The sequence below is a fragment of the Cuculus canorus genome, chromosome 1 (genome assembly GCF_017976375.1).
Source record: "Cuculus canorus isolate bCucCan1 chromosome 1, bCucCan1.pri, whole genome shotgun sequence".
In the NCBI taxonomy this organism is placed as follows: domain Eukaryota; kingdom Metazoa; phylum Chordata; class Aves; order Cuculiformes; family Cuculidae; genus Cuculus; species Cuculus canorus.
This window is the reverse complement of record NC_071401.1, coordinates 171431942-171444946: the sequence shown is the minus strand read 5'-3', so window position 1 is coordinate 171444946 and position 13005 is coordinate 171431942. Positions and strand designations below refer to the sequence as shown.

The 13005-nt window shown below is 42.0% G+C and overlaps 1 protein-coding gene across 5 annotated transcripts; it reads right to left on the bottom strand.

The window, feature by feature from the left end:
* Window positions 1–2: 2 nt before the first annotated feature.
* On the bottom strand, window positions 3–12774 carry LOC104061590 (adipocyte plasma membrane-associated protein-like). 5 transcript variants are annotated; one of them, XM_054070254.1, is made up of 9 exons: window positions 12674–12774; window positions 11106–11195; window positions 10428–10549; window positions 6217–6315; window positions 4485–4634; window positions 3941–4053; window positions 2389–2549; window positions 1603–1798; window positions 3–792 (listed from the first exon to the last, which is right to left on the bottom strand). In XM_054070254.1, coding segments are annotated over exons 1-9 (1131 nt in total). In that variant the 5' UTR covers window positions 12676–12774; the 3' UTR covers window positions 3–594. The 5 variants fall into 5 exon arrangements, with proteins under 5 accessions (XP_053926229.1, XP_053926220.1, XP_053926211.1 ...); XM_054070245.1 differs by lacking the exon at window positions 12674–12774 and adding an exon at window positions 12511–12542; XM_054070236.1 differs by lacking the exon at window positions 12674–12774 and adding an exon at window positions 11343–11489 and having other exon boundaries at window positions 10458–10549.
* Window positions 12775–13005: the final 231 nt, after the last annotated feature.

The following is a 13005-nucleotide window of genomic DNA, read 5'->3' as shown; positions in this document are numbered from 1 at the left end:
ACTTTTCTGTGGTGACAGGGGACCTTTTGTACAGCATTAGTAAGATAAAGTATGACTACAGCAGGGATTAAAACACAGAGGTGAGAGAACACATTCAAGTGCAAGCTGTGCTTGTTCATATTTCCCATAGATGGGGAAACTAACAAAAGAGACAATGGAGAGACTGCTGTGCATAATTAAGAGCAGTATGTTTTGCCTCTGGGAAAAAGGAAGAATAAAATCCAACACAAGGCTTTTTCCAAAATGGAAACTGTGAGCAACAGGAAGATTCATGCTACTCACCTCAATCCCTGTTAAAGACTTTAATTCCTTGGATGGTTCTGTGCAACTGCTTAAAAATATATCCATAACTATTCTGAACTGTAGAGCCAAGTGATTTGGTACCTTTAACCTATTTAAGTCTGATGCTTTCACAAGCTTCTAAAACAAGTATTTCTGCATTGCATTTTCATTTCTGCTTAACGACGTGGTATCAGTTTTCATTTCTCCTTGAGTGATGTAGCAGTCTTCCATTAAGTAAAAAAATATATTTAACAGCTGCTTGGAAGGATGCTGCTATTTATCAAGGCTTCAGTTTATAAAGACAATAACTTTCTACTGTAGCACTACAAGAAAAGGCAGCTCTGTATTGCCTAGATACATCTTCCCATCATGCTCAAAGACATCGCTGACAGCCCAAGTGACGCTGCCATCAGGGTCATGGAAGCTTGCCACGATGTCTCCTTTGTCATTTATTTCTAAGAATAAGCCATGCTTGTGAAGAAAAATGCTGTAGAATGATAAAGGAATGACCTGTTTCAGAAAAAGAAATGTACAAGGTTAACGCTTTGTTTAAGGGGCAGGGGGAACCTGTATGACTAGAAAGAAATGACAGTGCTAATAGACTGCTTTCCAGATTTTGCTTCTGTCAGATTCAGTGGTTACTTAATCTTTTGGTAACATCCACTGGGCTGTGTCTAAAGCTGCCAGTCCAGTAACGGCTCACTGATCTTAAGGAACAGTCAGTGCCTCAAGGAGGCGTGGATGATGTTTGAACTTATTCCAGCTGCCAAAAGCCACCGATCTTCTAAAAATGGGAATAAGAGGAACTTGATGGAACACAACTGAATCACCCACTTCAGTGTTCTTCCTGGGCAAGTTCTAGGGAAAAGGCAGCATGGTTCCTAGAAAATGTAGCATGGTTAATCGCAACCAGCTCTGTGACTCTCGTGTGGCCAGAATAACTTTGCCAAGTTTGAGTCCTATAGCAGAATCCTCCTGTGTTGTGTGGAGAGTTCTTCACCTACCCTGACGATATTGTGCTGCTGTAGACAACGGGCTGAGGGCTTGCAGATCTGAACTGCTTTGGTCAGTACTGATTTTTCTACTTTACAAATGAGTTCTCAGTATTGCCACAACAGTAAAACTGCTGTGTTTTAATACGTAAAAGAAACCAATCCTCAAATGTTCCAGAGAAATCAAGGGTAGGATGCGTTGGGATGCTGGCTGGGAAAGATTAAGCAGTTGTCTCATGTGTTTCCTAATGAAGAACAAGTAGTTTGGTACTTAAAAAAATAAACATTGTGACACCCAACAGTTAATACTAAACAGTGTCAAAGTTACCTTGGCAATAAATCTCTTCAGGAATGGATACGGTCCTAAAGCATCCAAAAAAGGAGGAAAGAAACCGGGCAGGCGAGCAGTAGATATTCCAACTCTGTACAAGCCTGTGTTTGATAATCTGATGTTGTCTGGATACCCAGGCAGGTTGTCCACAAAAACTTCTTTTTTTCCTGCATTTGCACCGCTGACCCAATAGCTGCAAAAAGGGAATTTTGTGTACAAGTTACAATGGCTGCTGCAAAATACAGCAAGCTCAACCACGCAGAAGAGCCGTAATTTTGTTTCAGAAAGGGTATTTTTCAAAATACAGAAAAGGACTCTGCAGGAAGCACAAAGAAGGATTAAACTTGAGTAGCAATGATTGGTCCAAAAATTCACCCTTCTACATGGCTTTAAATTGAAGTGGGAAGATTTAAATCAGACATTATGAGGAATTTCTTCACTATGAGTGCTGTGAGGCACTGGCACAGGTTGCCCAGGGAAGCCATGGCTGCCCCATCCCTGGAGGTGTTCAAGGCCAGGCTGGATGGGGCCTTGGGCAGCGTGGTCTGGTGGGACATGTCCCTGCCCATGGCAGGGAGTTTGGAACTGGATGGGCTTTAAGGTCCCTTCCAACCCAAACCATTCCATGATTCTATAATAGCAACCCTGTTAAGAGCACGTCTTCAGTTCACAATTTTAGAAAAGGAAAAACACGAAAATCACGCCTACAAATAAATTAAAAGCATGTAATATAAACTAACATGTAGTACCTCATGTTTACGAGGAGAACGATGTTTAACGTACCGTATGATTCTACATATGCTGGTTTCTGCTATTAATATGTAATCTTCATAGGGAGAGAGCGCAATCCCATTTGCCATGTACAAGCCACTGAGCACTGTTCTTCCTGTTCTTGTTATAGGGTTGTAGGCCAACAGGCGACCAAGATGGTTTGTTTCAATTACCTTAAACAATACATCTAATGAAAAGCTAGGCTATCAAAATACCTGTTTTCAATTAGAATAGAAAATACTTAGAAGTTGTATTAGCATAAATGAGATAAAAATCAAGATTTTACAGAATGGCAGGTGGCATCTTTCTAAGAACAATAAGCTCGTATCACTAAAGGAGCGAAAGGTTCTGTTCCTGTCATTTACCAGTCTGATCATGATATTCATGCAAAACCAGAGGATCGGATGGGTTAAAAAGCCCAGCTTTCAAAATATTTTATTCTGCAGTTCCTGCTCTAGCAAAATACTGAGGCCTATCAGGCTTCTGCGAGCCATTACAACTTCTTCAAATCAATCTGGAAGGCACTCATGAGTGTTTTGCTAAAGCAAGTAAACAGCTGACATTTTACTTCTGATATGAAGTAATTTGAATAAGTTTCTTCTGCTAAAAATGTGCAGCTTTGAATTATGTACGCATGAGCCCTGTGACCAGGAAACTGCCTTTATGTTTGTCATTTGTACTGGCAACCCGTTGTCAACTCTGTAATACAAAGTGGCAAAGATGGTTTCTATTTTCTTCACTGAAAGAGTTCTCGGGCACTGGCAGAGGCTGCCTGGGAGGTGGTTGAGTCCCTATCCCTGGAGGGGTTTAAAAGACGGGTGGATGAAGCACTTAGGGGTATGGTTTAGTAGTGGATAGATACGGTTGGACTCGATGATCTCAAAGGTGTTTTCCAGCCACACTATTCTATCATTCTGTGATGTGCTGCCAAGCAATAATTGTGATAGGTTTAACGAGCAGCAAGCGACACGCAAGAGATTTCAACTGTTCTTTGGTTTTTACTTTTAATAACTTCGTTCTCGATTCCTACCCCTTAAATAGGTTTCCCTTCATGTGATTTTTTTGCCTTGCTTAATTTTACCGACAGTTCTGGTAGTAAAGACAAGACACAGTGTAGATTTCACGTCTGTGACCTCACTGCATTTCACCTTCACAGGCAGTTTGTTCTAGATTCAGTTTTACTCAAAGGCCAGGACTTCACAGAAAAGATACCTTCAAGCACACCAGCCATTTCCCACATTGCATTTACTGCAGTATAAGACCACACTTGTGAAAAAACAGAAGAAACAAACATGTGAAAATGCAGACTATAGCGTATCACGTGACAATTTCTTGGGGTAGTCATACCTGCAGTTTTTTTATTTCGGAAGAGCAGCTACAGACGAGCACAGCCCATCCTCTGCCTCAGGCCTTGAACATGCTGCATTCATAGCATGCTTGGCTAAAACACACAAGCACTCTTGAAAAAAGCTTCTCTTCTGCAGCCTGGTAGGCAGAGCTGCCAGCACAACAATTAACACTCAAGTTACCTGAAGAAATGGCTACAAAGATTACTGCATCTCACCTCATATTTGTGATGTCGTCTTCCCCATTTGCTACTTGAATCCGTAAAATAAAACATTCTTTTCTTTGATATTTCTAATCCATTTAGGAATTTGAAAGGCAGCCCATCCACACCTGATGAACAAAAATGACTACTGATTAAAATAAATACAACCCACCAAGTGTTCGGATTGATTCAGATCCATACAAGCTTAAGATTTCAGACACTGCAAATCCATATCTCGCAGTTAATGCTATCGCTATCCTTAAGTTGTCTCAAGCTGAAGTCCAAGCTCCAAATTACTTTCATTTGCTGGGAAATAGTTCAGGTTGCAGCTCAACATAACACATAACAAACCAAAAGCCTCTGACAAATACAACTACTTTTGTTTTCTTCTATTTTTTAAACAAACCTTAAAAATATAAAGCCAATGGGCTTCTAATCAGCCTCAGTCACTCACTAGTACTGATCCCAACTGATTAAAGTGCCTTGATCTTCCAATTTATACATAAGCATGAGGACCAAACCCAAGATCAATCTACTTCCCCAATAACTGTAACATCACCTTTTGCACTTGATAGCAGGAGGGTTTTCTCTCCTGTCCTTGGATCGACTTTGTAAAGGCCTAAATAAGAATCCACCACAATCAGATTACCATCCTGATCCATTCGGACTCCATGGGGCCGGCCACATATTGGTTCGTAGTCTGGAGTTCCTGAGATACAAACAGGAGGATGTAGAAAACCAGAAGGTTGGCAAAATGAAGATCCTGAAATGAAAAGGCTGAAAAGCACTAAACTACTGTCCTTGAAAAAAGAAAAAAAAAAAAAGAAGATCCCTAAAAGCTTCCTTAAACTGTTTCTAAAAGCAGCTTACAAAGGAAGTGGCAGCACAGCGTCAATCTCTGTTCCTTGCTACTTTAAGAAAAAATTGCTCCCAACTTTCAGAGAAATTCGTCTCTGCTCGGTTTTCACAAACAGCTTTAAAGATGACCAAAGAACTGGTAGGATTACTAAACCAGTGAAGCAAACCAGATTAGCTGCTGTTTAATTTATGTCCCCCAAATAAAAGATGGGAGAAAATAAAACGCTTTTAGGAAATAGTTAACTAATTACTTCCCTTCAGCTGTGGGGCCCAAGTTCAGGTCACACGAGAATCCTGGAAGTGATGCTGAAGTAAAACCTGGAGGTGTTCAAGGCCAGGCTGGATGGGGCTTTGAGCAGCCTGGTCTATTGGAACGTGTCCGTCCCATGGCAGGGAGGTGGAAACTAGATGATCTTTAAGGTCCCTTCCAACCCAAACTATTCTATGATCCTATGATTTTACCCAAGAGCACCAAAATGACTAAAGCTCGACACCTGACAGTTTTGTGCCCTCATGCCCTCTGTTCCAAAACACCTATTTTCCCTCAGGACTGCAGCAAGCAAGGGACAACAGACACTACAGCTCACTAGAGTGGTGACACATCAGTAACACCCCTGGACTGACAGCTGCCAAAAACTTAACAGCTGAGTTCCGGTCTCACTCTGAATGGAACGATCTTCGGTCATTTCAGTCTCTTCTTTTTTTCTTTAACTTCCATGTAGTCAGTTATTTACACAAGACTCAAAATGTTCAGTAAGCTTTGAGAATTATTTCAAATACAGCTGAGACCAGCCCACAGCTCAGGGACTTTGGGGACAGGGAAAGCACCTATGTAACTGTCACATTTTTAGAAAACTATGCTAAAGCTAATCAGCTGTTTTAGTGGCCTTTCAGGCTTGCTTGATTCATCAAAAAGCAACAGGAAATAAATGTAAACATTTCAGTGTTTGTCTTATTCAAGTACCAGTAGGTAAGGCAGATGCAACCTCTCAGTCCAGTTACAGGTGACGCACCAGAACACACTATTCTGGGCCTCTGATTCCTTTGTAAGATTTGAAATGTTTCTGAAATACATTTTGAGCTTGAAGCAGGAAAATAATTGGATAGATAGTGTGTTTAGACCACCCTCTAAAGCTCTATATAGAAAAGAGTTCCATAAAACGTTGTTCTTTGTTTCCATTTGTTTCCATGTTGTTCTTTGTTTCCTGACTTGGACTGTCCAAATCAGTCTCAAGTGCTGGAGAAGTGTGCCGTTATGCCTTAATCCTACCTATGTAAGGAAAAACTACATGATGGCATTAGGGTCCTCATACAAATTTGCATTAAAGAATCCGAAATTGTTAACAGTAACAAAACCAGCACTTCAGTTGCTCATTCAGTGACATTTATGTGAACAGGTTTGTTGTCATTTTAAGACTGAAACTGTTGCTCACCACATCCAGGTACATCTTGCCCCATCTGGGTAATGAAATGCAGCCGGTCACCACTGATCATCCACAATTTCCCATCCACTGTACCAGTGTAGATATTACCTTAAAATAAGTACATTAGAAGACTGTTTTAAAAGAGACCAAGAGACATAAAAGAAGGATATTCCTCATTACTGTGAGCCCTTTCTTGCTCCCAATTTATATATTCTCTGCACACAGAGACAAGACAGACAGGAAACCATACAGCTTACTTTAAATATATATTTATAAAGCATAAAGAGCAATAATTAATTGGAGATTAGAAAAAATATGAAGAGTTCATATGTTCATTTTATATAAACATAATACTATCATAACTATCGTAATACTATAAGATATCTCACATATATAAATATAACATATTTCTTCATGATGAGGGTGGTGAGACACTGGAACAGGCTGCCCAGAGAAGCTATGGATGCCCCAGCCCTGGAGGTGTTCAAGGCCAGGTTGGATGGGGCCTCGAGCAGCCTGTTTGGTGGGAAATGTCTCTGCCCGTTGCAGGATGGGATTTAAGGTCTCTTCCAACCCAAACCAGATGATTCCATGATATCTTACTATCATAACATAATACTATCGTACTAACATAATAAAGCTATCTTAGGACTCTTCTGGGTTAGCAGTGAGGCATCAAAGATGAGACTAAAGATTCATGGTGATATTCTCATGCTGTCAATGAAAATCAGTAAAAGCATTAGCAAAGCTCAAACAATCTGCCTTTCTGTCCCGAGGGCTATGCCACATTATCAACCAGCTAAAATGCTCAGTAGACGAGATGGAAATGGAAACGTCCAAAACAAGGAAGTGACCCTTCTCCCAGAGCATTGAAATCCTAAGCAAAGAAAACAAGTGCAGTTTGGGGTTTTCTTTAAGCCGTGATGTTTTGCTTTGGTTTTGAACCACCAGAATACCCCCAAAAATGTGTAAGTTTGCATTAAAGGACTGAGCACTTTTTCCATTGGAAACCTGCTTAGCAGTTGCTTTCTCCTCTGCTTTCCAAGTGTTTATATTAACAAGGAGAAAACCTCTTTTGACATCGTATCATAACCCCAAACACTTGGGTGCAGAGTATCAAAGGCAGGATGCTAGCAGTGACTAAGCCCCACCCTTGGAAACAGCATCCTCCTTCCTTTTGGCTGGTCCAGGCTCTGGCACAGTGCAATGTATGTGACCAGTCCTGGCCTTGCTGTTCAACAAAATACACTTTTAGTGTAAAGTCTGTAAACTGGAAACATTTCTCTGATTTGTCTCTTATTTGCGTAGACTGAACTAAAGTAGGCATTATTTTCTTTACGTGACTGGCATTTTTACCCTAGGCTTGTTTACATTTAAAATTGTGCAGTTATTTGGCAGCAGGTATTAAAAGATGCTCCATAAAAGTTATGCTACCTTCCCATGCCAACATTACTAAAAAACCACAGATTCTGACTGTCAGATGAGCACTTGCACCAGAGCAGAAAAAAAGTGTCTAACATCTGCTCACTCACATCTACGGAAAAATGTTATGAGCAAATAGGACAGATTCTCAAAGTATCGCCTGTCAAATCTGGATTAAAAGAATTGTCTAGGATTACTGGCATATAGAAAGCACCTGTTTATCCAAAGGGAGAAATTCATAGCTACTGTTCAATACCACAACCTTGCCTGGGAAGAAACAGAGGCTGAACTTTGCTGTCATTAAATATACTGGCATTCTAACGCCTCTAAAGGCATGTTGGAAACAGATGAAATTTCTCATCACATACCAGATTCTGTATTTAAAGAGATAAATCCTAGACTTGTAATGCTATTTTCTACCATGCTATGATGCTATACTTAGATTTATAGTTACTTGCAACAGACCTCTCTCATGGGTATTTGTAGTAAAGAGAAGGCAAAACAGAACTACTCTAGCTACCCATAATATTCTGCCTTATTCATATAGAAAAAAGCATTTACCCAAAACAGGCAACATCACCACAACACTTACAACAACACTGGTCACACTGCATGATTTCAAGTGACTGAATTCAGTTTCCTAAAATGTCCTTAAATTCAGGGAAGATCCATGGTAGAACTAACACACTCAGGAAAAACAGAACCCAAACAGTGTTTTATACAGAATCATGTAAGAGGTTACACTGGACAACACAGAGCGCTTCCAGCATTAGTCCTCATATTTAAAATACATTCTGCAGAACTTCAGTTTTGAATGCTACTCTTTCTGGAAGTTGTAGAGGAAAAGGCAGAGAATGAGAAGTGCAAAAAAGACAATTTAAGACAGCACCTCTGAGGCAAGCAGGAAGGAACAGCTTTAAGAAGACATTTGCTAGGAACGGGTGCCTCAATGCAAGGTGTGGAGCTAAGTCCCTTCCAGGCCTACGGTGCTATGACTGAAAATGCTTCTAATTTCAGCTTGCACAATGGCAAACATGAACCCTCCAGGCTATTACCTCTCACCTCTGTGGCAAGATGGTATCTTTCAGACAAACACAGAATCATAGAATAGTTTGGGTTGGAAGGGACCTTAAAGATCATACTTTTCCAACCCCTCAGCCATGGGCAGGGACACGTCCCACTAGATCAGGCTGCTCGAGGCCTCATCCAACCTGGCCTTGAACACCTCCAGGAATGGGGCAGCCACAACTTCTCTGGGCAACCTGTGCCAGTGCTTCACCACTCTCACTGTGAAAAATTTCCTCCTTATGTCCAGTCTAAATCTGCTCCTCTCCAGTTTATACCCACTGCCTCATGTCCCATCACTACAAGCCTTTGTAAACTGTCCCTCCCCAGCTTTCTTGTAGCCCCCTCAGGTACTGGAAGGTTACTATAAGGTCTCCCTGGAGCCTTCTCCACGCTGAACAAGCCCAACTTTCTCAGCCTGTCCTTGTATGGGAGGTGCTCCAGCCCTCCAATCATCATTGTAGCCCTCCTCTGGACCCATTCCAACAGTTCCATATCCTTCTTATGCTGAGGATTCCAGAACTGGACACAATACTCCAGGTGGGGTTTCACAAGAGAGGAATAGAGGGGCAGAATCACCTCTCTCAACCTGCTGGCCACGCTATACATGTCCTAGGCTATCAATATTTCCTTGAAAAACACCAGAAAACTAGCAGCAGCAATAAGGGAAGGTGTCTGAACTGCCTGGCTCAAACTGCTCTGGACTGAGAGTTGCCCACTTCTCTGTACTGTCTACTGCAGGAATTTAGTTTATCCACTTACACATCAAAAGGAAAATAATTCCTCCAAAACAAGTAAGTCTGGAGTCCACAGATCTATGTCCTAAACAGAAGATCACAGTCTCTTTTCTCTCTTTACCTTGAACTTTCATCACAGTCCCTACATTGTTCACATGCTGGGTAAGAGATTCCTTAGAAAGATGGAAAACGTGCTACACTGCAGCACTTCAGCCCTATGCTTCCCACCATCTGTAAGGTTGCTGCACCTATCATTTCGCCCCCCCACAGCTGCCAGAGAACCAAGATGAGTTATGTAGATAGGTAAGAAGAGGTTTTATACAACAGGGAAAAGTCTTCTATGTTCCAAGCTGCTCTAAAAATGTGGGTTTGGTAATTATGCAAATTTTAAAACAACATTTGCCTCCTTCTTTGGGTCTGTGTTCAGTAATGGCTTTTGGAATAAGAGAGTGTTGAACTCTCTAACTAAGCTCAAGCAGCAAATTAACACTGCTTTTGGAGACTTGCAATGGAAAAAATAACAAGGCAACTTTATCACTAGGTCCATGTTGAAAGCCCAAGCTCAGACTCACATTTGGAGGAATTCCCACAAAAATCTTTAGCTGTTTTTGCACGCAACTTTTAAAAAATATACTTAATATTATATACTTAATAAAAATACATTTTAATACAACCTCTATATATTGCCAATTTGTGGTTCTGTGTTTTTTCATAGCAGCAAGAAGACAACAAAATATTCTGGAATATTTCCAGTGAAATGTTCACAAATGTGGAGCTACAGAAGGACATAGAATTATCTTAATAGTTTTGGAGCAATCATTTACCAAACATTCCTGAGTAGGTTTGGGGTTTTTTTTCTCTTTTATTTTCTACTATATTCTTTTTGGATTTAAACTTCTTAAGTCTCCTCTTTTAATAACTGGATGAAGCAGGTGTATCAGATATATAACCTGTAGCACATGGATAACTTTACCCATTTGGAAGTTGTCTACTTGCCTTCACCATCAACAGTAAAAGACTCGGGACCTTTCAGTTGTCCTGTGAAGATTCTTTGTCCACTCTGAAGCTTTTTATTCACTTGCAATGGTCCAACTAAGGCAGGAGGTGGCTTTTCAAAACTGCACCAAATAAATTATAAATAAGACGTAAGAAACTGGACAACATTGGACAATAAAATTATTTGAGGGGAAACTAATAAGACTTTATTCCAGAGATATAAGTAACAAAGTATTATCTTTTTTAAAAAAGAATTAGTCAAAACTATTAGTATTTGTTAAAACTATTACTTCAAACTGAATTAACAATTCTGCAGAGCTTGTGGGCCCAAGCTAAAAAGAACAGAGATTTTTCAGATTTTTTTTTCCGAAATCAGTACAAACACAAAATTGCCATGATCCTAGTTTTATTCCCTATTATTAGCTGGAGATCTACTAACAATCTCTCTACACGTATGCAGGAACACTGCATTATTTTGCTTTAAATTCCCTTTTTTTAAGTGTTTCTATTTTCCAGTTTTATATAAGCAACACAATTTCTTCCTGCGTATGAACTTAAGCTGCATGCTTTATATGCTCCTGCAGGATGAAAAGTATAGGAGATGCTTTGAAAGCACAGGTTATTCCCCGACAAACACAAGTATGCTATGGAACTTCAAAATTAAGCAGGGGAACATACATGAACGGTTCTGGATCAATAGGAGATGGCAAAAAGTAAACGCTAGCAAAAGCCACAAGGACTGCAGCCGCAAACCCCCATGCTGGGAACCTGGGAGAAAAAGAAAACAATTTTATATTCATGCACATACAGGAGGAGGGCAAGAGGGGAGTAAGAAGAATAATTTTTTTTTCAAGAGTTGAAAGATTTCTTTGCTAAAAGTTAAGGCTTAAGGAGGACAAAGCAGACTGCAACAACCTGGTGGATGCTGCCCGGCTGCTCCAAGGGCAGCACTGCTGTCCTGCTCTGCCTCCGCACGGAGCTCTTCTGGTCTCCATATGGGTGATTCAGCCCGTAAATCAGCTCAAACCAACAAGATTTCTTTCACTGAGTTCTATTTCTGGTAATTCTTACCTGCTGTGGGCAGAGCCACAAAGCCTAGTTAGTTGTGCAGTGAGCGACTTTGCTGACCCTAGTACATTTAAGACCTTTTACCAACCTTATCCTGGCTGACTCTTGGGAGTGTTTGCTGTTAACAGTTTTTACCAAGCACACACACAGTGATTATGTGGTGGTTGCACCTGTGAAACTATGGGGTCTCACATCAACCAGCCAAGGAACTGGTCAAACAATTATTGCTGCAGAGCTGCAACACCCAGGGAAGAGCAACAGCAAGACCGAAGCAAACTGCAAAGTAGAAACACCGAATTGGTTGGTTCGATAAGACCTTCATCTAGTCCAACCATACCTGCCCACTACTAGACCACATCCCTGAGCACCTTGTCTGCCCATCTTTTAAACACCTCCAGGGACAGTGACTCCACCATCGCCCTGGGCAGCCTCTGCCAGCGCTCAAGAACCTGTGCAGTGAAGAAGCATTTCCCCAACATCCAATCTAAACCACCCCTGGTGCAACTTGAGGCCATTCCCTCTTCCCTACCCCAAGTCTCTTGGGAGAAGAGACCAGAACCCACCTCCCAGCAACCTCCTTTCCAGGGGCTGCAGAGCACAAGGACCAAGTCATTCTATTAGAATCATAGAATCGCTAGATTGGAAAAGACCTCTTGGATCATCGAGTCCAACCCTTCCTATCTGCTACTAAACCATGTCCCTGAGCACCTCATCTACCGTCTTTTAAAGACCTCTACAGGGATGGGGACTCAACCCCCTCCCCCCGGGGCAGCCCCTGCCAGTGCCCCACGACCCTTTCTGTGAAAAATTAGGGAGGATTCAACACTTTTTTTCCAAAACACAAAGTAAGTAACCAGGAAAATAAACAGTTGTCCAAGGAAACCACCAAGAAAACCTTTAAAAGGCGTGAGGTAAAAGGCGTTTTCCCCGAAGGGACCCGGTTCCCGCCTCAGCCCCCGGTTCCCGCCCCGATTCCGCCTCGGGGATCGCCAGGAGCTCTTTTAAAGGCAGAGACCTCTTTCCCGCGGGCATTCCCAGTCACCTAAGATGGGATGCCACCCGCTTCGAGCCTCTGTGACAAAAGGAAAGCCCGCTGCGCGCTCGCCCGCCGCCCCGGGGGGCGCAGAACACCCTCCCGCCCCGCTTCCCGCCTCCCTCCCACGGAGCCAGGGGCTTACATGGCGCCTCGGCGGGCGGATCCAGCCTTCGAGGGGGGGGAAATCGCGTTAGCGAATCCCGCCCCTCCATCCCCTGCCAGGTGGGATGCGCCCGCGGCTCCTCCTCCAGCGGGGCAGGGAGAGAGCGGGGCGTGGGGAGGCGGGAAGGGTGATGAGGGTAAATCTCAAACGAGTTTGGTTTGTTTTTGTTTTTCTTGTATTTGAGAATCTCGATTTGGTTTCTGCTTTCTTCTTGACCACAAAAATCAAGATATGCGTGGGATGCGTACACTAAAATGGGAGGCATACACTGAAATCCATCTGTTCCTCTAGGAAAACTTGGATTCACTTTT

What these genes read in the sequence shown, in the direction of transcription:
- LOC104061590 (XM_054070231.1), bottom strand. Translation starts at nt 11,422, where the DNA reads ATGGAGACCAGAAGAGCTCCGTGCGGAGGCAGAGCAGGACAGCAGTGC. An exon ending in AGCATATGTAGAATCATACG is followed by an intron (nt 1,799 to 2,388) that starts GTACGTTAAACA and finishes CCCTTTTTGCAG; the next exon opens with CTATTGGGTCAGCGGTGCAA. An exon ending in TGAAGAGATTTATTGCCAAG is followed by an intron (nt 793 to 1,602) that starts GTAACTTTGACA and finishes TTTCTGAAACAG; the next exon opens with GTCATTCCTTTATCATTCTA.